Genomic DNA, 23469 nt, shown 5'->3' on the forward strand with positions numbered 1-23469 from the left:
GGGCTGTGTAATGTGTGTGTGTGTGTGTGGGGCTGTGTAATGTGTGTGTGGGGCTGTGTAATGTGTGTGTGTGTGGGGCTGTGTAATGTGTGTGTGTGTGTGTGGGGCTGTGTAATGTGTGTGTGTGTGTGTGTGGGGCTGTGTAATGTGTGTGTGTGGGGCTGTGTAATGTGTGTGTGTGGGGCTGTGTAATGTGTGTGGGGCTGTGTAATGTGTGTGTGTGGGGCTGTGTAATGTGTGTGTGTGGGGCTGTGTAGTGTGGGGCTGTGTAATGCGTGTGTGGGGCTGTGTAATGCGTGTGTGGGGCTGTGTAATGTGTGTGTGGGGGGCTGTGTAACGTGTGTGTGGGGGGCTGTGTAATGTGTGTGTGTGTGTGTGGGGGGCTGTGTAATGTGTGTGTGTGTGTGTGTGGGGGGCTGTGTAATGTGTGTGTGTGGGGGGCTGTGTAATGTGTGTGTGTGTGTGGGGGGGCTGTGTAATGTGTGTGTGTGTGTGGGGGGCTGTGTAATGTGTGTGTGTGTGTGTGGGGGGCTGTGTAATGTGTGTGTGTGTGTGTGGGGGGCTGTGTAATGTGTGTGTGTGTGTGTGGGGGGCTGTGTAATGTGTGTGTGTGGGGGGCTGTGTAATGTGTGTGTGTGTGTGTGTGTGTGGGGCTGTGTAATGTGTGTGTGTGTGGGGCTGTGTAATGTGTGGGGCTGTGTAATGTGTGTGTGTGTGTGGGGCTGTGTAATGTGTGTGTGTGTGGGGCTGTGTAATGTGTGGGGCTGTGTAATGTGTGTGTGTGTGTGGGGCTGTGTAATGTGTGTGTGTGTGTGGGGCTGTGTAATGTGTGTGGGGCTGTGTAATGTGTGTGTGTGTGTGTGGGGGGGGCTGTGTAGTGTGTGTGTGTGTGTGTGGGGGGCTGTGTAGTGTGTGTGGGGGGCTGTGTAGTGTGGGGGGCTGTGTAGTGTGTGTGTGTGGGGGGCTGTGTAGTGTGTGTGGGGGGCTGTGTAGTGTGTGTGGGGGGCTGTGTAGTGTGTGTGTGGGGGGCTGTGTAGTGTGTGTGTGTGTGGGGGGCTGTGTAGTGTGTGCGGGGGGCTGTGTAGTGTGTGGGGCTGTGTAGTGTGTGTGTGGGGGGCTGTGTAGTGTGTGGGGCTGTGTAATGTGTGGGGCTGTGTAATGTGTGGGGCTGTGTAATGTGTGTGTGTGTGTGTGTGTGTGTGTGTGTGTGTGTGGGGCTGTGTAATGTGTGTGTGTGGGGGGGGGGCTGTGTAGTGTGTGTGGGGGCTGTGTAGTGTGTGTGTGTGTGTGGGGGGCTGTGTAATGTGTGTGTGTGTGTGTGTGTGTGTGGGGGCTGTGTAATGTGTGTGTGTGTGTGGGGGGCTGTGTAATGTGTGTGTGTGTGTGGGGGGCTGTGTAATGTGTGTGTGTGGGGGGCTGTGTAATGTGTGTGTGGGGGGCTGTGTAATGTGTGTGTGTGTGTGTGTGTGTGTGGGGGGCTGTGTAGTGTGTGTGTGTGGGGGGCTGTGTAGTGTGGGGGGCTGTGTAGTGTGTGTGTGTGTGGGGGGCTGTGTAGTGTGTGTGTGTGGGGGGCTGTGTAGTGTGTGTGTGTGTGGGGGGCTGTGTAGTGTGTGTGTGGGGGGCTGTGTAGTGTGTGTGTGGGGGGGGCTGTGTAGTGTGTGTGTGTGGGGGGCTGTGTAATGTGTGTGTGTGGGGCTGTGTAATGTGTGTGTGTGTGTGTGTGGGGCTGTGTAATGTGTGTGTGTGTGTGGGGCTGTGTAATGTGTGTGTTGGGGGCTGTGTAGTGTGTGTGGGGGCTGTGTAGTGTGTGTGTGTGTGTGTGGGGGGCTGTGTAATGTGTGTGTGTGTGTGTGTGTGGGGCTGTGTAATGTGTGTGTGTGTGTGGGGCTGTGTAATGTGTGTGTGTGTGTGGGGCTGTGTAATGTGTGTGTGTGGGGGGCTGTGTAATGTGTGTGTGGGGGGCTGTGTAATGTGTGTGTGGGGGGCTGTGTAATGTGTGTGTGTGTGTGTGTGTGTGGGGGGCTGTGTAATGTGTGTGTTGGGGGCTGTGTAGTGTGTGTGGGGGCTGTGTAGGTGTGTGTGTGTGTGTGGGGGGCTGTGTAATGTGTGTGTGTGTGGGGCTGTGTAATGTGTGTGTGTGTGGGGCTGTGTAATGTGTGTGTGTGTGTGGGGCTGTGTAATGTGTGTGTGTGTGTGGGGCTGTGTAATGTGTGTGTGTGTGTGTGGGGCTGTGTAATGTGTGTGTGTGTGGGGCTGTGTAATGTGTGTGTGGGGGGCTGTGTAATGTGTGTGTGTGTGTGTGTGTGGGGGGCTGTGTAATGTGTGTGTGTGTGTGGGGGGCTGTGTAATGTGTGGGGCTGTGTAATGTGTGTGTGTGTGTGTGTGGGGGCTGTGTAGGTGTGTGTGTGTGGGGCTGTGTAGTGTGTGTGTGTGGGGCTGTGTAGGTGTGTGTGTGGGGCTGTGTAGTGTGTGTGTGTGGGGCTGTGTGTGTGTGTGTGTGGGGCTGTGTAGTGTGTGTGTGGGGCTGTGTAGTGTGTGTGGGGCTGTGTAGTGTGTGTGGGGCTGTGTGTGTGTGTGTGTGGGGCTGTGTGTGTGTGTGTGTGGGGCTGTGTGTGTGTGTGTGTGGGGCTGTGTTTGTGGGGCTGTGTGTGTGTGTGTGGGGCTGTGTAGTGTGTGTGTGTGTGGGGCTGTGTAGTGTGTGTGTGTGTGTGTGGGGCTGTGTAGTGTGTGTGTGTGTGTGTGTGCTGTGGGGCTGTGTAGTGTGTGTGTGTGTGTGTGTGTGTGGGGCTGTGTAATGTGTGTGTGTGTGTGTGTGGGGCTGTGTAATGAGTGTGTGTGTGGGGCTGTGTAATGAGTGTGTGTGTGTGTGTGTGTGGGGCTGTGTAATGTGTGTGTGTGTGTGTGTGTGTGTGGGGCTGTGTAATTAGTGTGTGTGTGTGTGGGGCTGTGTAATTAGTGTGTGTGTGTAGTGTGTGTGTGTGTGGGGCTGTGTAATTAGTGTGTGTGTGTGTGTGGGGCTGTGTAATGTGTGTGTGTGTAATGAGTGTGTGTGTGTGGGGCTGTGTAGTGTGTGTGTGGGGCTGTGTGTGTGTGTGTGTGTGTGTGGGGCTGTGTGTGTGTGTGTGGGGCTGTGTAATGTGTGTGTGTGTGTGGGGCTGTGTAATGTGTGTGTGTGGGGCTGTGTAATGTGTGTGTGTGGGGGGGGCTGTGTAATGTGTGTGTGTGTGTGTGGGGCTGTGTAAGTGTGTGTGTGTGTGTGTGGGGCTGTGTAATATGGGGCTGTGTAATGTATGTGTGTGTGTGGGGCTGTGTAATGTGTGTGTGTGGGGCTGTGTAATGTGTGTTTGTGGGGCTGTGTGTGGGGCTGTGTAATGTGTGTGTGTGTGTGTGTGTGTGGGGCTGTGTAATGAGTGTGTGTGTGGGGCTGTGTAATGTGTGTGTGTGGGGCTGTGTAATGTGTGTGTGTGTGGGGCTGTGTAATGTGTGTGTGTGGGGCTGTGTAATGTGTGTGTGTGTGTGGGGCTGTGTAATGAGTGTGTGTGTGGGGCTGTGTAATGAGTGTGTGTGTGGGGCTGTGTAATTAGTGTGTCGTGTGTGTGTGGGGGGGCGCTGTGTTACGAGTGGGGCTGTGTAACGAGTGTGTGTGTCCAGTGCCAGTTTCACCTACCCCTGTGTGTACTGTAGTTTCTCTTTAGCGATTTAGAAGTACTTCAGAAATAAGCTCTTTACCAGAGGATCTGCCCTCAGTTGCGTGCAAGCTAGTACTGGTTTGTTTGCTATGTATGCAGTGGACTCTGATGCATAGTAGTAGACTGCTTTCCCAAACGGTACTGTAACGTCCCACATTTTACACTACTTTTGACCAGAGCCTTATGGACCCTGGTATAAAGTAGAGCACTATTGAGGGAATAGGTTGCCGTTTGGGAGGCAGCCTTAGTGTGGTGGTGTAGTGGAACATTAAACAAAAGTCCATGTGTTCCAACTTCCACAGGTGAATGATAATGGCTTGAGACGAGGCGATAGCCTCATTCTAGAACAGTTGGGATTGACATGTGAAGCAACCCGAGCGAGTAACGTTTCATCGTATGTTGTCTGCCCAACATTAAGGATTTAAAAACGTTTACACATCAAAACAGACCGCACCGATGGGTCATCGAGGGCATACGTCTTTCAAATCCCCTGTGTCTCTTTTAGAATGTTGTCTGTCTTATTTCACTGAAATCTGCCTTTTTAAAATGATATAACCATGTTCTTTTTCAGAACTATTGCTAACCCCGGTCGATTGTAGGACAACACAGTATAAACGGCCAACACCCAATGAAAACACTGGCATCCAACCAATCAAGGAGCTCCTGCAGTTCTACCTGGGACTTTGATTGGACAAAGACTCACCTACTGAAGAACACAACATCTTGAACCAACCAACTGCATTCACCTTAGTGTGACTTAGGTCCTCCACACACACACACACAAAATGGACAAACACAAACACACAAAACGGACAAACACACATGTAGCTAGGACGATAAACTGAAATTATCAACACCGACCACTTATCGCAGGCATTTTGCTGATATCGTTCATTACGATAAGTAGCCTATACTAGAGAAATGTGAAGTTTGAAATGAAATACAGTACCAGTTAAAAGTTTGGACACACCTACTCATTCCAGGGTTTTTGTTTATTTTTACTATTTTCTACATTGTAGAAATGAAATGACACATATGGAATCATGGAGTAACCAAAAAAGTGTTAAACAAATCAAAATATATTGTATATTCGAGATTCTTCAAAGTATCCACCCTTTGCCTTGATGACAGCTTTGCACACTCTTCGCATTCTCTCAACCAGCTTCACCTGGAATGCTTTTCCAACAGTCTTGAAGGAGTTCCCACATCTGCTGGGCACTTGTTGGCAGCTTTTCCTTCACTCTGTGGTCCAACGCATCCCAAACCATTTCAATTGGGTTGAGGTCGGGTGATTGTGGAGGCCAGGTCATCTGATGCAGCACTCCATAACTCTCCTTCTTGGTCAAATAGCCCTTATACAGCCTGGAGGTGTGTTTGGTCATTGTCTTGTTGAAAAACAAATGATAGTCCCACTTAGCGCAAACCAGATGGGATGGCGTATCGCTGCAAAATGCTGTGGTAGCAATGCTGGTTAAGTGTGCCTTGAATTCTAAATAAATCAGACAGTGTCACCAGCAATACACCACCTCCTCCATGCTTCACGGTGGGAACCACACATGCGGAGATCACCTACTCTGTGTCTCACAAAGACACAGCGGTTGGAACCAAAAATCAAAAATTTGGACTCATCAGACCAAAGGACAGATTTCCACCAGTCTAATGTTCATTGCTCTTGTTTCTTTGCTCAGGCAAGTCTCTTCTTCTTATTGGTGTCCTTTAGTAGTGGTTTCTTTGCAGCAATTCACCCATGAAAGCCTGATTCACACAGTCTCCTCTGAACAGTTGATGTTGAGATGTGTCTGTGACTTGAACTCTGAAGAATTTATGTGGGCCGCAATTTCTGAGGCTGGTAACTCTAATGAAGTTATCCTCTGCAGCAGAGGTCTGGGTCTTCCTTTCCTGTGGCGTTCCTCACGAGAGCCAGTTTCATCATAGCGCTTGATGGTTTTTGTGACTGCATTTGAAGAAACTTTCAAAGTTCTTGAAATGTTCTGTATTGACTGACTTTTGTCTTAAAGTAATGATGGACTGTCATTTCTCTTTGCTTATTTGAGCTGTTCTTGCCATCATATGGACTTGGTTTTTTACCACATAGGGCTATTTTCTGTATACCACCCCTACCTTGTCACAACACAACTGATTGGCTCAAACGCATTAAGAAGAAAATATTTTCCTGTTAATTGAAAATCATTCCAGGTGACTCCCTCATAAAGCTGGTTTAGAGAATGCCAAGAGTGTGCAAAGCTGTCATCAAGGCAAAGGGTGGCTACTTAGAGTCTCAAATAAATAAAATATTTAGATTTGTTTAACAGTTTTTTTTTTGGTTACTACATGATTCCATATGTGTTATTTCATAGTTTTGATGTCTTCACTATTATTCTACAATATAGAAAATAGTCAAAATAAAGAATAACCCTTGAATGAGTAGGTGTGTCCCAACCTTTTGCCTGGTGCTGTAGGTTTGCTAATATGGGTTAATGTCAATGGGACAATTGTAGGCCACAACCATCAAACTGGTAGTAGTAGTTTAAAGGATAATAAATGAACTGTGGTAAACTTATCGTTCTATTTATCATTATCGCATCAAGTCAGGCAATTTGTCGCAATATGGATTTTTGTCCATATCGTCCAGCTCACACTCTGACACACTTGCACACACACACAGAAAATGGATACAGACAAACACACGTATACACACATGCATACAACGGACCCATACTCACAGAATATAGACTCAAAACTGATCCTGTCAGCAGGCATCTGGTCAGATGAATGTATTAATTAAGGGATAGAACCCAGACTATGGCTCCCCTCAGAAAATACACTCTTTACTACTCTCTCTCCGGGTCTTTTTTTTTAATAACAATATTTTCTTTGTGCGTTTGTACTGTATACACATGCACGGGTGTGAGACAAGCGATATATTATAAATGGCTCGAAGAGCATAAACTATACAATTGTGTTTGATTATGAATGGTTATATTGTAAGCCTAACTAAAGTAGTCTCTTGAAAGGTTTATAAAATAAATGTTTTACAGGTATTTATAGTTTTTAAACTTTAGAGACATTATTTGTATGACACTATAAGAGGGAGGAAAGGGTTAAGTGACTAAACAAGTATCCCTTAAAATGTTACCTTATTGTGTCTAATTGAATTACATATTTTAAGTCCTGTAGTTTTAGATGAAATGTTAAAGTGAATCCCCCTGCTGCGATATGTATGAAGGTGAATGTTCATAGGTTGTGTATATATTGCAGTATAAATGAATGAAATAAGATGTCTGTTTTCTCTCCAGCCTGGTGTTACAAAAAAACAACCACTGAAATGTGACTACAGTCATACCGTTTGTGTTGATTAACTCACAAAGGACTGGTTTTTTTTCAGGGTTTCAACTCATTGCGTAAGGATTTTTTCTTGCACTTCACCTCAACCTCACAGTGAAAGGAATGAACAGGCCTGCCAACAGGCATAACTGAATTCTTTAAGGTGGTTTTTGACTGTTGATTGGTGGTAATGTCTATAGATAACCTGGAAGGTACTAAACAAGTTCTGCTTCAGTCATGTGTAAAATGTACAGGCAATATGTATTTTTCACGCCATATTCCTGTACTACTCCAGTTTAGTTTATAGTCTGTAAGCACATAGCAAATATGAGATCTCACAGAACTTATAATTTAGCTTTTTTTATATATATAATTTAGCTTTTTTTAGAAGAATGTGAAAATTCCAAATTGTCTGCAAATGCTGAAATGAAGTTGGCCTCACATAATCAAGTGTTTGTGAAAATGTGTGGCCAGAAAATATCTATTTTGTAGGTTTGCACTGGTTATTATGATATCTCTTTGATGATGCAAAGGATATTTCTTATTTTTGTGATGGCCAATTTCTCCCAATTCATTTAATATTTTCCTAAACAAGGCATTTTTTAAGAGTTGAGCAAATTTTGAAGATTGGGATGCTCTGATGCAAATTAAGTCACAAAAAAAGGAAGACATATATTTTTTTTTTTGTCATAGAATGGATGTACTGCTCTCGTTGCAAATCCAAAGATTTTATTAAACAACCTTTAAAATAAACGTAAGCCATGAAGTGTTAACACAGTAACAGCCTTTTGTAAGGTATGCATTTTGGCAATCACAATGACAAGTTTTAAGGAAAGAGTGTGCATACGAATATTCAATTCACTCACAAGGTTTGGTTGAATTGAATTACTTTTTTCTTCTCTGATTCTGACTGATCAAAACTTTTTTGAAAAATGTTTCTTAATTTACAGTTTGCTATTTGATCAATTGGTAAATATTACATGCAAGTACCTTAACATGCTAAAGACCTAGCATAATGCCTTAGACCTGTTTTTCTGTGTTGTGTATTACTGTGAAGTTGACAGTTGTATCATATATGTATAGTGAGATGACAATACTGAAGTGTGCATCATCACTCAATGGTCATATCTGAAATGGCACCCTATATAGGATGCCATTTCAGATGCAACCATTGTACTTGTGCTATGGTTAGACTACTACATCCCTGGTTTATTTGGTTGGTTTTCACAGTAGCTTTTTCTCTTTTTTTTCACATTTTATTTGTGATCAGTTGTGGGTTGTATTATTTGTACAGTTGTTTCATATTGACTCTTTTAAGATGAGTATGTAAACAACGAAATGGTAAATCAAAGCAATATTGTAAAACAAGAGTTTTCGTGTAGAAAGCTCGTTGTTACGGTTCAGAAATGTATTTTTGCAGGTGTGATGTTCATATTAAATAGCACTATGTTCACCTGCATCGATGTTCATCCACTGTGGGCATTTTATGCAAAATTAATTTACACCTTATGCAAGCTGTTGACTAATATTGCTTTTGCCAATGCTGCTTGCTAATTTATGATTTATGGCATTGTAAATAAATTATTTTTATTATGTTGATTGAAGTGTAATTACTGATTGACTTGGTCTACAATTTTTGTCTCTATCCCATAAGGTTGACAGAATATAATTATTCAGTTTCCAGACTGTAATTATTCTGTAATGTAATCAGTTAGCCACACTGTAGTAACAACTGTTACATGTATTATGACAGGGTATCTGTGTACCTTGACTTTTTCCACATTTTGTTGTTACAGCCTGAACTTAGAATGGATTAAAAATACTGTGTCACAGGCCTACACACAATAATACCCCATAATGTCAAAGTGGAATTATGTTTTTAGACATTTTTACAAAGTAAAAATGAAAAGCTGAAATGTGTCGAGTCTAAGTATTCAACCCCTTTTGTTGTCAAGCCTAAATAAGTTCAGGAGTAAAAATGTGCTTAACAAGTCACAGAAGTTGCATGGACTCACTGTGCCAAAATAGTGTTTAACATGATTTTTGAATGCCTACATCTCTACCCACACATAGTTATCTGTAAGGGCCCTCAGTCGAGCAGTGAATTTCAACCACAAAGACCAGGGATATTTTCTACCTATTGGTAGATTTTAAAAAATTACAACAAAAAAAAGCGGACATTGAATATTCCTTTGAGCATGGTGGAGCAAGTTATTAATTACACTTTGGATGGTGTATCAATACATCCAGTCACTATAAAGATGGAGGCGTCCTTCCTAACTCAGTTGCTGAAGAGGAAGGAAACAGCTCACGAATTTCAAAATGAAGCCAATGGTGACTTTAAAAACAGAATTTAATGGCTGTGATGGGACAAAACTGAGGATGGCTCAACAACATTGTAGTTACTCCACAATACTAACCTAAATGACAGAGTGAAAAGGAAGCCTGTACAGAACAAAACTATTCCAAAACATGCATCCTGTTTGTAATAAGGCCACCAGCAGACTATTAACAGCTGCATGGTCAAACTGCAAAAAATGTGGCAAAGAAATGCACTTGAATGCCTGAATACAACACGTTATGTTTGGGACAAATCCAACAATGTATCACTGAGTATCACTCTTCATATTTTCAAACATGGTGGTAGCTGCATCATGTTAAGGGTATGCTTGTCATTTTACTAGCAAATAGTAAAAATAATGATAAACCCTGGAACGAGTAGGTGTCCAAACTTGACGTACTGTAATTACCAATACATTTGGAAAAAATGTCTAAACATTTTTCACTTTGTCATTATGGGGTACTGTGTGTAGATGGGTGAGAGGAATGAAATCTATTTAATCAATTTTGAATTCAGGCTGTAACAACAGAATGTGGAATAATTCAATGGGTATGTACTGTACGTACATCACCTGGTTGGGCCATCCTGTGTTCTTCCCCTTATCAGCAGAGGGCATAATTGTCCAGCAGATAACATTTTATTTTGCCGAACACACAGAAAATACATACCATCCAATAAAGCTGATAAATGCGACTATATCCGTATTTAAAAAAATAGTATGAAGTGAAGTATCATTTTTCCGAATGCAACGAAGTCACAGACACGCATGATTGAACTGAGGATATTATGTCACTGGCATTGCATTTGCCAGATGCAGAAGCAAACTGCGACTGGCAACTGATCACAAGTCTGCATTGACCATTAACAGCTGCATTGTCAAGTGCTGGGCTTTGTACAATAAGCTGATTCTAGATCTTTTTTTAGTGGCAACTTCACCCCCAAGCATTAGCATCACTTCATATGGCCACAGATAGAACAATGAGTTATACAAATATTTGATATGGCCACACGACACTTCCGCCCCAGTAAAATCGAACCAGTGAGGGGCCTCGGAAGCTACAGAGGCTAGTACTACCCGGTCGTGGTAAACAACTTCATTCTCCTCAGTGAGTGAGTGAGAGTCAGAATGTAAAGCTACAGACAGGGATGACGATATCTTTGTCTGGTGCAATTTGATACCGGCCGTCAAATGGGTTTTAAATGGGACCTTTAAATGAAGAATCAAGGGCCCTGCTATTGCTTAAAATCGTCAGGTTTGTTAGCGATTGTATTTTCATTAACAGCTATTATTAGCTAGCTACAAGCCTGCCACCAGCAGATCAACAGCAGCCGCTCGCCAGAGCTAGCCGCAGTGTTTACTAGGCGACTGTAGATAACGTTAGCTAGCTACTTATTTATGCCTATTTTTATGCAGGGGTTGTATTGAAAACTGGTCGACGTCGGTAAATGCTAGATGGCCATTCAACGGTGTTTTTAGTAGCATGTCAGTTTTTTTTTTTTTTTTGAATGTCAAGACTGGTTTAATTTGTTCGTTTTCATGTCTAACGTTAACATTAGATGCCTAGCTACTCAAAACATACAGATTATGTCATGACAATGACAGCTAACGTTAGGTGGTACTGGGAGGTGAACACACTCAAAATGTCCGAAATGTATTACTTTCTTCTTTTTGTAAAGGGGATTCCAGGAGGACCATGTCAACTCTGCCGTGTCATCGACCCAAGTCCATTTTCTTTCTGTTTGACTCAAAACAGCAACATCCTCTACCGCCTCAGTTAACGTTAGTGATGGTGAGCATCTGCAGCGGCTAAAGGCACGAGAGACGATCTACGACACCGAAGGCCTCGAGCTCCAGAATCAGATGCTGGCAGAGCACAAGGGTTCGCGAGATAAACATAGAGGCAGTGCATAGATCAGCCAACGCAGAAGCCATTATCCCTTATTTTCTCACTTTTATTGGGCCTGGCTTGCAGCCCGAAGCTGTTTTTTACTGGATGAAATGTGTATATTATAGTGTAAGTGGTGTCAGCTATTGAACACAGTGACTGGACTTTTAAACCAAACTCTTGTGAATTCAGCCAGCTCAACAACAAAACACAATGGCATCTGATGACCACAAGGAGACAGAGAATGACCTGTCAGAACCCCTTCAAGCGGATGATGAGTTATTGAGTCAGTATGAGGAGGAGGATGCTGCTAGCACTAACTTCAAATCCAAAAGTTTACCTGCTCTGAATGACTCAGGCCAGCAAAGCAAGTCCTTGTTGGCCAAGTCTATGCAGCAGCAGGTGTCAATAACGGAGGAAAAGTGCGCTGAATTAATCCAACTCCCACAGAGAATCAACCTGAACCAACCTCTACCTGAATCCTCCACTAGGACTAACGTTAACTATTCCCCTTCCAGTTCTAGTGTGGTGGGGATGAGTAGTTCATTTAACACAGAGACACAGGTGAGCAAGCCCAGGAGTAAAAACCCAACGAGGCAAGGCTTCCTCACCTCCAGGTTACCCCTGATGCGTTTACCCACTAGGAAATACATGAATGCAATTCTCGAAGACTCTCGCTGTTTTTTATTCTGCATGTGCTACCTGACATTCATCCAGTCACTGATGGTGTCTGGCTACCTTAGCAGTGTCATCACCACCATAGAGAAGAGGTACAGCCTCCGGAGCTCTGAGTCTGGCCTGCTCGTCAGCTGCTTTGACATAGGCAGTCTGCTGGTGGTGGTCTTCATCAGTTACTTCGGAGGCCGAGGGCAGAGGCCCAGATGGTTGGCCGTGGGTGCGGTTTTCATAGCCGTTGGAGCAGCACTCTTCTCCTTGCCTCACTTCATCTCCCCTCCGTACCAAATCCTGGAGGTGATACCATCCCGGGGCAACGAGGGCCTGTGTATGAACAACAACGGCAGTGGCAAGGACTTCCTGGATGTGTCTTGTCCCAGAGACCAGGAGGGTAATGAGCACAACCTGTACGTGGCCCTGTTCATCATTGCACAGATCCTGGTAGGCATGGGGTCGACGCCCATCTACACCCTGGGACCCACCTACCTGGACGACAACGTCAAGAAGGAGAATGCCTCTCTTTATCTAGGTAAGACGTGAGTGTGTGTGTGAGATGGGGTGTGAAAGGTCCGAAGACTACACAGCGCACCGGTAATAAACTAGGAGATAAAGGAGGAAGGCAACTCAGCTAGCCACCTCTGTGCCAGATTTACTGACCAGGCCTACTGTTTGGTTTCAGATGGAATTTTTCCTACTGCCTTTCCACCTGCCTCTGCCTATACACAAGGCCTTACAATACATTATGACATTGGCTACTTAAACTTTGACTTCAGTTATTCAATCAAACCTTGTCCCTTTCAACTGTCATGCTAGATCTTTTCTCTCCAGTGGTCTGAAACAAGGTAAACCTAAAAAAGGCCTAAACATTAAAAATAAAGAATAGTTATGATACAGGCTTGTATTCTGTGGTGGCCCATGTGGCTGCTTGGTGCCTGCCTCCGGTACACTCAGAGAAAATAGACTCCACAAAAGAATTAGCTCCCTTTTGTGTCCCAAATGGCACCCTACTCCCTATATAGTGCACTACTTTTGACTAGAACCCTCTAAAGAAAGCCTTTGACACAGCCCAAAGTCAATCCCCTTTCTTCGAGACCCAGTCTAACGGTGTTCTTGTGGAAGGCCAGTTCACAAAGGACTGAGCAGCTTTGATCATGCAGTCACTTGGTGCCAGCTGTACAATAGCTGGATACACACTGGCCAAGATGTGACAGAACTTGGCCCATCATTACTTGTCTGGCTAGCTAGAACATGAGGGCTGTGAAGGTGGACAGACTCTGGTCAAAAGTAGTGCACTATATAGGGAATAAGGTGCCATTTGGGACGTAGGCTGGAGTGGACAACACTAATGGTCCTTGACAGATCTCTGTTCAGTCTGATAGAGCCACAGATAGACAGTTACTCTGAGGACAAGACATAACTCTTAGGTAATGGAGCAAATGTTTACTCGTATGTTATTCATGGAGTTCCAGGAAGAGGGACTTATAGGCTTTGGAAACGAGAGAATGAACCTATAGTTAGTCCAAAAAAGGCTAGATAACCAGATGTTATTTTACATATTAAGAGGGTTCTTACAGTAGCTTTTAATCTAAGATTATACATACTACTGTGTATATAATCTCAAAACAGTGTGACATTTTGTTGCTACTAGGTTTATTAGGTCAGGTTGTCATGAGTGTGCCCATGATTGACCAACACAATACAACAATTATTCTCTTGGACTCCGTAGGCGAGCGAGTAAACTCCCACAGGAAAATTAAATTGATGACCTACGATTTAAGATTATCCTACCAACGGGACATTAAAAACTATAATATCTTGTGTTTCACCGAGACGTGGCTGAACGATGATACGGATAATATAGAGCTGGTGGGATTTTCCATGCACCGGTAGAACAGAGAAGCTACGTCTGGTAAGACGAGGGATGGGGGTATGTGTCCATTTGTCAATAACAGCTGGTGCGTGATGTCTAATATTAAAGAAGTCTCGAGGTATTGCTCGCCTGAGGTAGACTACCTTATGATAAGCTGTAGACCACACTATCTACCAAGAGAGTTCTCATCTATATTATTCGTAGGCTTTGATTTACCACCACAGAACGAAGCTGGCACTAAGACCACTCTCAACCAACTCTATAAGGCAATAAGCAAAGAAAATGCTCACCCAGAAGTGGCGCTCCTAGTGGCCTGGGATTTTTATGCAGGCAAGCTTAAATACGTTTTACCAAATTTTTACCAGCATGTCACATGTGCAACCAGAGGGGGAAAAAATCCTAGACCACCTTTACTCCACACACAGAGATGCATACAATGCTCTCCCCTGCCCTCCATTAGGCAAATCTGACCATAATTCTATCCTCCTGATTCCTGCTTACAAGCAAAAACTAAAGCTGGAAGTACCAGTGACTCGCTCAATACGGAAGTGGTCAGATGACGCAGATGCTACGCTACAGGACTGTTTTGCTAGCACAGACTGGAATATGTTTCAGGACTCATCCAATGGCATTGAGTAGTACACCACCTCAGTCATCACCTTCATCAATAAGTGCATTGACGACGTCGTCCCCACAGTGACCGTACGTACATATCCCAACCAGAAGCCATGAATTACAGGCAACATCCGCATCGAGCTAAAGGCTAGAGCTGCCGCTTTCAAGGAGCGGGAGACTAATCCGGACGCTTAAAAGAAATCCCGCTATGCCCTCAGACGAACCATCAAACAAGCAAAGCATCAATACAGGATTAAGATTGAATCCTACTACATTGGCTCTGACGCTCGTCGGATGTGGCAGGGCTTGAAAACTATTACGGACTACAAAGGGAAACTCAGATGCAAGTTGGCCAGTGATGCAAGCCTACCAGACGAGCTAAATGCCTTTTATGCTCGCTTCGAGGCAAGCAACACTGAAGCATGCACGAGAGAACCAACTGTTCCGGATGACTGTGTGATAATGCTCTCGTTAGCCGATGTGAACAAAACCTTTAAACAGGTCAACATTCACAAAGCCGCTGGGCCAGACGGATTACCAGGACGTGTACTCAAAGCAACTGTCAAGTGTCTTCACTGACATTACCGCCCAGTAGCACTCATGTCGGTAGCCATGAAGTGCTTTGAAAGGCTGGTCATGACTCACATCAACAGCATCCTCCCGGACACTCTAAACCCACTCCAATTCGCGTACCGCCCCCACAGATCCACAGATGAAGTAATATATACAGGGGGTACAGGTTAGTTGAGGTCATTTGTACATGTGTTAGGGGTGAAGTGACTATGCATAGATAATAAACAGCGAGTAGCAGCAGTGTACAAAACCAATGGGGTAGAGGGGGGGGGGGTCAATGTAAATAGTCCAGTGGCCATTTTGATTAGTTTGAGATAGCGTCATCTGTGGATCTGTTGGGGCGGTATGCGGATTGGAGTGGGTCTAGGGTATCAGGGAGGATACTGTTGATGTGAGCCATAACCAGTGCTACGGGGCGGTAATCATTTAGGCAGGTTACCTTCGCTTCCTTGGGCACAGGGACTATGGTGGTCTACTTGAAACATGTAGGTATTACAGACTCGGTCAGAGAGAGGTTGAAAGTGTCATTGAAGACCCTTGCCTGTTGGTCCGCGCATGCTTTTTAGTACATGTCCTGGTAATCCCTATGGCCCCGCGGCTTTGTGAATGTTGACCTGTTTAAAGGTCTTGCTCACATCAGCTACCGAGAGCGTTATCACACAGTCATCCAGAACAGCTGGTGCTCTCGTGCATGCTTCAGTGTTGCTCTACCTTATACAAAGGGACATAGAACAAGCTCATGAGGCGTTTATAAGTTATATTCTTCAAGAATCAATGAGTATTTATCATTAATATGTACAAAAATGGATGTTGCAACTAAGGATTTTAACTTTGCCCCCCCCCCCCCCCCAAAAAAAGTTTCAGCGTCATTCTGCCCATATGTTCTGGTTTGCTATGGAAATAAGGGGGGTAAGCCTACAGTGCCTTCAGAAAGTATTCACACCTCCTGACTTTTTATAGATTTTGTTTTTACAGCCTGAATTTAAAATTGATTACATTTATATTTTGTGATCTACACACCATACCCAACAATGTCAAAGTGGATATATACAGTTAAAGTCGGAAGTTTACATACACTTAGGTTGGAGTCATTAAAACTTGTTTTTCAACAACTCCACAAATTCTTGTTAACAAACTATAGTTTTGGCAAGTCGGTTAGGACATCTAATTTGTGCATGACACAAGTCATTTTTCAAACAATTGTTTACAGACAGATTATTTCACTTATAATTCACTGTATCACAATTCCGGTGGGTCAGAAGTTTACATACACAAAGTTGACTGTGCCTTTAAACTAGAGGTCGACCGATTATGGTTTTTCAATACCGATACCGATTATTGGAGGAAACAAAAATCCGATACCGATTAATCGGCCGATTTAAATAAAAATAAAAAATAAATAAATACAAAAAATAAAGTTTTTTTTTTTAATGAAAAATAATAAATAAATAAAATATATATATATAAAAATATTTAAAAAAATATGTATTTGTAATAATGACAATTACAACAATACTGAATGAACACTTTTATTTTAACTTAATATAATACATCAATAAAATCAATTTAGCCTCAAATAAATAATGAAACATGTTCAATTTGGTGTAAATCATGCAAAAACAAAGTGTTGGAGAAGAAAGTAAAAGTGCAATATGTGCCATGTAAAAAAGCTAACGTTTAAGTTCCTTGCTCAGAACATGAGAACATGTGAAAGCTGGTGGTTCCTTTTAACATGAGTCTTCAATATTCCCAGGTAAGAAGTTTTAGGTTGTAGTTATTATAGGACTATTCATCTCTATACCATTTGTATTTCATATACCTTTGACTATTGGATGTTCTTATAGGCATTTTAGTGTTGCCAGTGTAACAGTATAGCTTCCGTCCCTCTCCTTGCCCCTACCTGGGCTCGAACCAGGAACACATCGACAACAGCCACCCTCGAAGCATCGTTATCCATTGCTCCACAAACGCCGCGGCCCTTGCAGAGCAAGGGGAACAACTACTTCAAGGTTTCAGAGCGAGTGCCGTCACCGATTGAAACGCTAACTAGCTAGCCATTTTACATCGGTTACACCAGCCTAATCTCGGGAGTTGATAGGCTTGAAGTCATAAACAGCTCAATGCTTGAAGCACAACGAAGAGCTGCAGGCAAACGCACGAAAGTGCTGTTTTAATGAATGCTTATGAGCCTGCTGCTGCCTACCACCACTCAGTCAGACTGCTCTATCAAATATCAAATCATAGACTTCATTATAACATAATAACACACAGAAATACAAGCCTTAGGTCATTAATATGGTCAAATCCGGAAACTATCATTTAGAAAACAAAACGTTTATTCTTTCAGTGAAATACGGAACCGTTCCGTATTTTATCTAACGGGTGGCATCCCTATGTCTAAATATTGCTGTTACATTGTACAACCTTCAATGTTATGTCATAATTATGTATAATTCTGGCAAATTCATTACGGTCTTTGTTAGGAATAAATGGTCTTCACACAGTTCGCAACAAGCCAGGCGGCCCAAACTGCTGCATATACCCTGACTGCTTGCACGGAACGCAAGAGAAGTGACACAATTTCCCTAGTTAAAAGAAAGTCATATTAGCAGGCAATATTAACTAAATATGCAGATAAAAAATATATACTTGTGTGTTGATTTTAAAGAAAGGCATTGATGTTTATGGTTAGGTACACATTGGTGCAACGACAGTGCTTTTTTTCGCGAATAGGCTTGTTAAATCTTCACCCGTTTGAAGAAGTAGGCTGTGATTCGATGAGAAATTAACAGGCACCGCATCGATTATATGCAACGCAGGACACGCTAGATAAACTAGTAATATCATCAACCATGTGTAGTTAACTAGTGATTATGTTAAGTTTGAATGTTTTTTATAAGATAAGTTTAATGCTAGCTAGCAACTTACCTTGGCTTCTTGCTGCACTCGCGTATGGTTAGAGCGTTGGACTAGTAACCGGAAGGTTGCAAGATCGAATCCCCGAGCTGACAAGGTAAAAATCTGTCGTTCTGCCCCTGAACAAGGCAGTTAACCCACCGTTCCTAGGCCGTCATTGAAAATAAGAATGTGTTCTTAACTGACTTGCCTAGTTAAATAAAGGTAAAAAAATAATAAAAAAATCGGTGTCCAAAAATGCCTAGCACCGATTGTTATGAAAACTTGAAATCGGCCCTAATTAATCGGCCATTCCGATTAATCGGTCGACCTCTATTTTAAACAGCTTGATGCAATTATCTGTGAGGTCCTGCAGTCGAGTCGTGAATTTCAAACACGGATTCATCCACAAAGACCAGGGAAGTTTTCCAATGGCTCGCAAAGATGGACACCTATTTGTAAGAGGGTAAAAATAAAATACAGATACTGAATATCCCTTTGAGCATGGTGAAGTTATTAATTCAAATACATCATTTTTTTGTCACATGCGTGGAATACAACAGGTATACAATTTCACCTTACCGTGAAATTCTTACTTTACAAGCCCTTAACCACCAATACAGTTCAAGAAATAGAGTTAAGAAAATATTTACTAAATAAACTAAAGTAAAAAAAAATTATCAAAATGTAACACAATAAAATTACTTAACAATAAGGAGGGTATATACAGAGGGTACCGGTACTGAGTCAATGTACGGGGATACAGGTTAATCGAGGTAATTTGTAAAGTGACTGTGCTTAGATAATAATAAACAGTGAATAGCAGCCGTGTAAAAACAAAGGGGTGTCAATGTAAATAGTCCGGGTGGTCATTTGATTAATTTTTCAGCAGTCTTATGGCTTGGGGGTAGAAGCTGTTAAGGAGCCTTTCGGACCTAGACTTGGTGCTCCGGTACCGCTTGCCGTGCGGTAGCAGAGAGAACAGTCTATGACTTGGATGACTGGAATCTTTGGCACTTTTTTGGGCCTTTCTCTGACACCGCCATACGCTTTGTATGGTGTATAAATACACCCAGTGACTACGAAGATACAGGCATCCTTTCTAACTCAGTTGCCAGAGAGGAAGGAAACTGTTTAGGGATTTCACCATGAGGTCAGTGGTGATTTTGAAACAGTTAGGCTATGGAGTTGAATGGCTTTTTTGTTGTTGTTACTTTTACCCCTTTTTCTCCCCAATTTTGTGGTATTCAATTGGTAGTTAGTCTTGTCTCATTGCTGCAACTCCCGTACAGACTCGGGAGAGGCGAAGGTCGAGAGCCATGCGTCCTCCGAAACCCGACCCAACCCAGCCACACTGCTTTACCCCGGAAACCAGCCACACCAATGTGTCGGAGGAAACTCCGTACACCTGGGGACTGTTTGGGATGGTGTTCTTCAGTGTGCATGCGCCCTGCCCGCCACAGGAGTCGCTAGAGCGTGATGGGACAAGGACATCTCTGTTGGCCAAACCCTCCCCTAACCAGGACGACACTGGGCCAATTGTGCGCCGCCCCATGGGTCTCCCAGTCGAGGCCGGCTGCGACAGAGCCTGGACTCGAACCAGGATCTCTAGTGGCACAGCTAGCAACTGCAGTGCAGTGCCTTAGACCACTCCACCCACTTGGGAGGCCCTATAGGAGGAAACCGAGGATGGATCAACCACATTGTAGTTACACCACAATACTAACCTAAATGACAGTGAAAAGAAGCCTGTACAGAATAAAAAATATTCCAAAACATGCATCCTGTTTGCAATAAGGCACTAAAGTAATACTGCAAAAAATGTGGCAAAGAAATTTGCCTTTTGTCCCTGTTGAGGCAAACGCAACACATCACTGAGTACCATTCTTCATATTTTCTTCATATTTTCAAGCATGGTGGTGGCTGCATCATGTTATGGATATGCTTGTCATCAGCAAGGACTAGCAAGTTTTTTTTAATTTAATTTTTTATTTTTCAGGAGAAAAATAAGCGGAATAGAGCTGAGCATGAGAGGAAAACCTGGTTGTCTGCTTTCCAACAGACACGGGGAGACAAATTCACCTTTCAGCAGGACAAGGCCAAATATACACTGGAGTTGTTTACCAAGACAACATTGAATGTTCCTGAGCTGCCTAGTTACAGTTCTGATTTAAATCGGCTTCATAATCTATTGCAAGACTTGAAAATGGCTGTCTAGCAATGATCAATAACCAATTTGACAGAGCTTGGAGAGTTTAAAAAAGAATAATGGGCAAATATTGAACAATCCAGGTGTGCAAAGCTCTTAGAGACTTACCCAGAAAGACTCTCAGCCATAATGGCTGCCAAAGGCAATTGTAACATGTATTGACTCAGGGGGTTGAATACTTTTCATTAATCTTAAATCTTAATCCACTTTGACATTACAGAATATTTAGTGTAAATCGTTGAGAAAAATAAGACAAATCAATTTTAATCCCAATTTGTAGCACAACAAAATGTGGAAAAAGTCAAGGGGTGTGAATACTTTCTGAATGCAATGTATACATTTGGTTTGCTGTTTTTTGTTTCAGTTGGTGTCCTCTACATTTGGTCATACAGGCAGTTCTGTTTCAGTTGGGGCTGGGATCTGGGGGGCTGTCTATGGGAAATAAAGCAGATTTGTTGGAAAGTTGTAAGATGACAGTGCAGTGTCAGCAGGTTGCTATGACGATGCAGTCATCCCACATTTCATTGTGCCTGACCCTGTGCCGTCGGTCTCCCTCCCTCCCGCAAGGTCACAGGGTCCCAATTGATCCAGCTGCCAGGCTGAGGCTCGCATCATTTTTCTGTAACATCCGGCCCGTTACACTTGCATCAATCTCCTTTATGAGTACAGGACGAGGACACTAACAGTAAAACACCTCATTTCACCCGTCTGAGCTCATGTACTCAAGGCTGTAGAGAGACAGAACAGCTCCCTAAGAATATACTGTATGTAATTAAGCAATGTATTAATGATAATAATGGACTCTGACTGAATGGGTAGTTCACCATTTTGTTCCCCATTCAAATGAACCACACTGTCCGTACAGTACAACCAGTTCAAAAGCTGTACATTTCTCTGAATCTGCTTTGGTCTAGGAGACTTACAGAAGAGCAGTTGGGGAACGGGGTCACTTTATTGCTCCACAGTCTCTCACACACACACACACACACACACACACACACACACACACACACACACACACACACACACAAAGCATTTGTGCCTCCAAAGAGAAGCTTAAAAATGTAACCAGTATTTTTCTACCTCAATGGTTACGTCACCCTGTTTTTATTACAGGGCAATTGCATCATGTAGAAACCAACAAGAGCATTTCACATTCAATTCATTCAACAATTTGAGGACTGCATTTCCACAAGAGCCAGACAATGATGATGGGATGTTTCCCAAATGGCACCCTATTCCCTACATAATGCACTACTTTTGACCAGGGTGTTGGGGCCTCATTTATAAACTGCATATGCACAAAATATACCCAAAAATGTTTATGCACCAGTTTTCACACATTTTTTTTAATTAAAAATGACTTGACGCGAGAATGTACTCACATCCCGCAAACTTTAGACCATGCGTACGCACATCTAGTGGTTAAAATATTGTATTGCAATCTGCAAGTAAGTATTTTGTGCAAATGGGGGATATGATGAAAAGCTTATTAACTAAAAACAGGAAAACAAATGAACAAGAAAGCAACCATTCTTGTTTTAGATTAGATTTTTAAATCTAACTCTTATAATTAATCTTATAATTAGACAGTTTTTTACCTATTTATTTTATTTTCATAACACATATATATATATATTCATGTATTCCTTTTCTGGCCTTGATGGGTTCATATTCCCAAAGGAAAACATACAACAAATGACCATGCGCATCTCTAATTTAATTGGACCTAGTAGCCTAGTAAATAGATAGGCTAAATGTATTTCAAGTTTTGCAATATCATAGGCAGTGCGGTTTATAATACCGGTATACAGTCAAATTTAACAGCGGATCTTTTACAATGAAGTAGGATTTACAGTTGAAGTCGGAAGTTTACATACACCTTAGCCAAATACATTTAAACTCAGTTTTTCACAATTCCTGACATTTAATCCTTGTAAAAATTCCGTGTCTTTAGGTCAGTTAGGATCACCACTTTATTTTAAGAATGTGACATGTCAGAATAATAGTAGAGTGATTTATTTCAGCTTTTATTTCTTTCATCACATTCCCAGTGGGTCAGAAGTTTACATACACTCAATTAGTATTTGGTAGCATTGCCTTTTAATTGTTTAACTTGGGTCAAACGTTTCGGGTAGCCTTCCACAAGCTTCCCACAATAAGTTGGGTGAATTTTGGCCCATTCCTCCTGACAGAGCTGGTGTAACTGAGTCAGGTTTGTAGGCCTCCTTGCTCGCACACGTTTTACAGTTCTGCCCACAAATTTTCTATAGGTTTGAAGTCAGGGCTTTGTGATGGCCACTCCAATACCTTGACTTTGTTGTCCTTAAGCCGTTTTGCCACAACTTTATAAGTATGCTTGGGGTCGGGGTCATTGTCCATTTGGAAGACCCATTTTCGACCAAGCTTTAACTTCCTGACTGATGTCTTGAGAAGTTGTTTCAATATATCCACATAATTTTTCATCCTCATGATGCCATCTATTTTGTGAAGTGCACCAGTCCCTCCTGCAGCAAAGCCCCCCCCCCCCCCCCCCCACAACACGATGCTGCCACCCCCGTGCCTCATGGTTGGGATGGTGTTCTTCGGCTTGCAAGCATCCCCCTGTTTCCTCCAAACATAACGATGGTCATTATGTCCAAACAGTTCTATTTTTGTTTCATTAGACCAGAGGACATTTCTCCAAAAAGTATGATCTTTGTCCCCATGTGCAGTTGCAAACCGTAGTCTGGCTTTTTTTTATGGAGGTTGGAGCAGTGGCTTCTTTCTTGCTGAGCGGCCTTTCAGGTTATGTCAATTATAGGACTTGTTTTACTGTGGTTATAGATACTTTTGTATCGGTTTCCTCCAGCATCTTCACAAGGTCCTTTGCTGCTGTTCTGGGATTGATTTGCACTTTTCGCACCAAAGTACATTCATCTCTAGGAGACAGAACGCGTCTCCTTCCTGAGCGGTATGACGGCTGCGTGGTCCCATGGTGTTTATACTTGCGTACTATTGTTTGTACAGATGAACGTGGTACCTTCAGGTGTTTGGAAATTGCTCCCAAGGATGAACCAGACTTGTGGAGGTCTACACATTTTTTTTTTGGAGGTCTTGGCTGATTTCTTTTGATTTTCTCATGATGTCAAGCAAAGAGGTACTTAGTTTGAAGGTAGGCCTTGAAATGCATCCACAGGTACTCCTCCAATTGACTCAAATGATGTCTATTAGCCTATCAGAAGCTTCTTAAGCCATGACATAATTTTTGGGAATTTTCCAAGCTGTTTAAAGGCACAGTCAACTTCGTGTATGTAAACTTCTGACACACTGGAATTGTGATACAGTGAAATAATCTGTCTGTTAACAATTGTTTGAAAAATGACTTGTGTCATGCACAAAGTAGATGTCCT

The 23469-nt window shown here is 42.8% G+C and overlaps 2 protein-coding genes across 11 annotated transcripts in view; both read left to right on the plus strand.

Moving 5' to 3' along the window:
• Window positions 1–8612, plus strand: part of LOC106568819 (nuclear receptor coactivator 2) — a 73837-nt gene extending 65225 nt beyond the window's left edge. For all 7 annotated transcript variants that reach the window (XM_014139504.3, XM_045694074.2, XM_045694071.2 and 4 more), the window contains one exon: window positions 4261–8612. In XM_014139504.3, the coding sequence (XP_013994979.3) occupies window positions 4261–4272 (12 nt within the window). In that variant the 3' untranslated portion in view covers window positions 4273–8612. The remainder of the gene's footprint in view (window positions 1–4260) is intronic.
• Window positions 8613–10364: 1752 nt separating this feature from the next.
• The window catches only part of LOC106569033 (solute carrier organic anion transporter family member 5A1), a 38942-nt gene continuing 25837 nt past the window's right edge, over window positions 10365–23469 (plus strand). For all 4 annotated transcript variants that reach the window (XM_014139958.3, XM_082960838.1, XM_014139961.3 and 1 more), the window contains exons 1-2: window positions 10365–10607; window positions 11032–12444. In XM_014139958.3, the coding sequence (XP_013995433.3) occupies window positions 11454–12444 (991 nt within the window). In that variant the 5' untranslated portion in view covers window positions 10365–10607; window positions 11032–11453. The remainder of the gene's footprint in view (window positions 10608–11031; window positions 12445–23469) is intronic.

This window comes from Salmo salar, chromosome 14 (genome assembly GCF_965601325.2).
Source record: "Salmo salar chromosome 14, fSalSal1, whole genome shotgun sequence".
Classification (NCBI taxonomy): domain Eukaryota; kingdom Metazoa; phylum Chordata; class Actinopteri; order Salmoniformes; family Salmonidae; genus Salmo; species Salmo salar.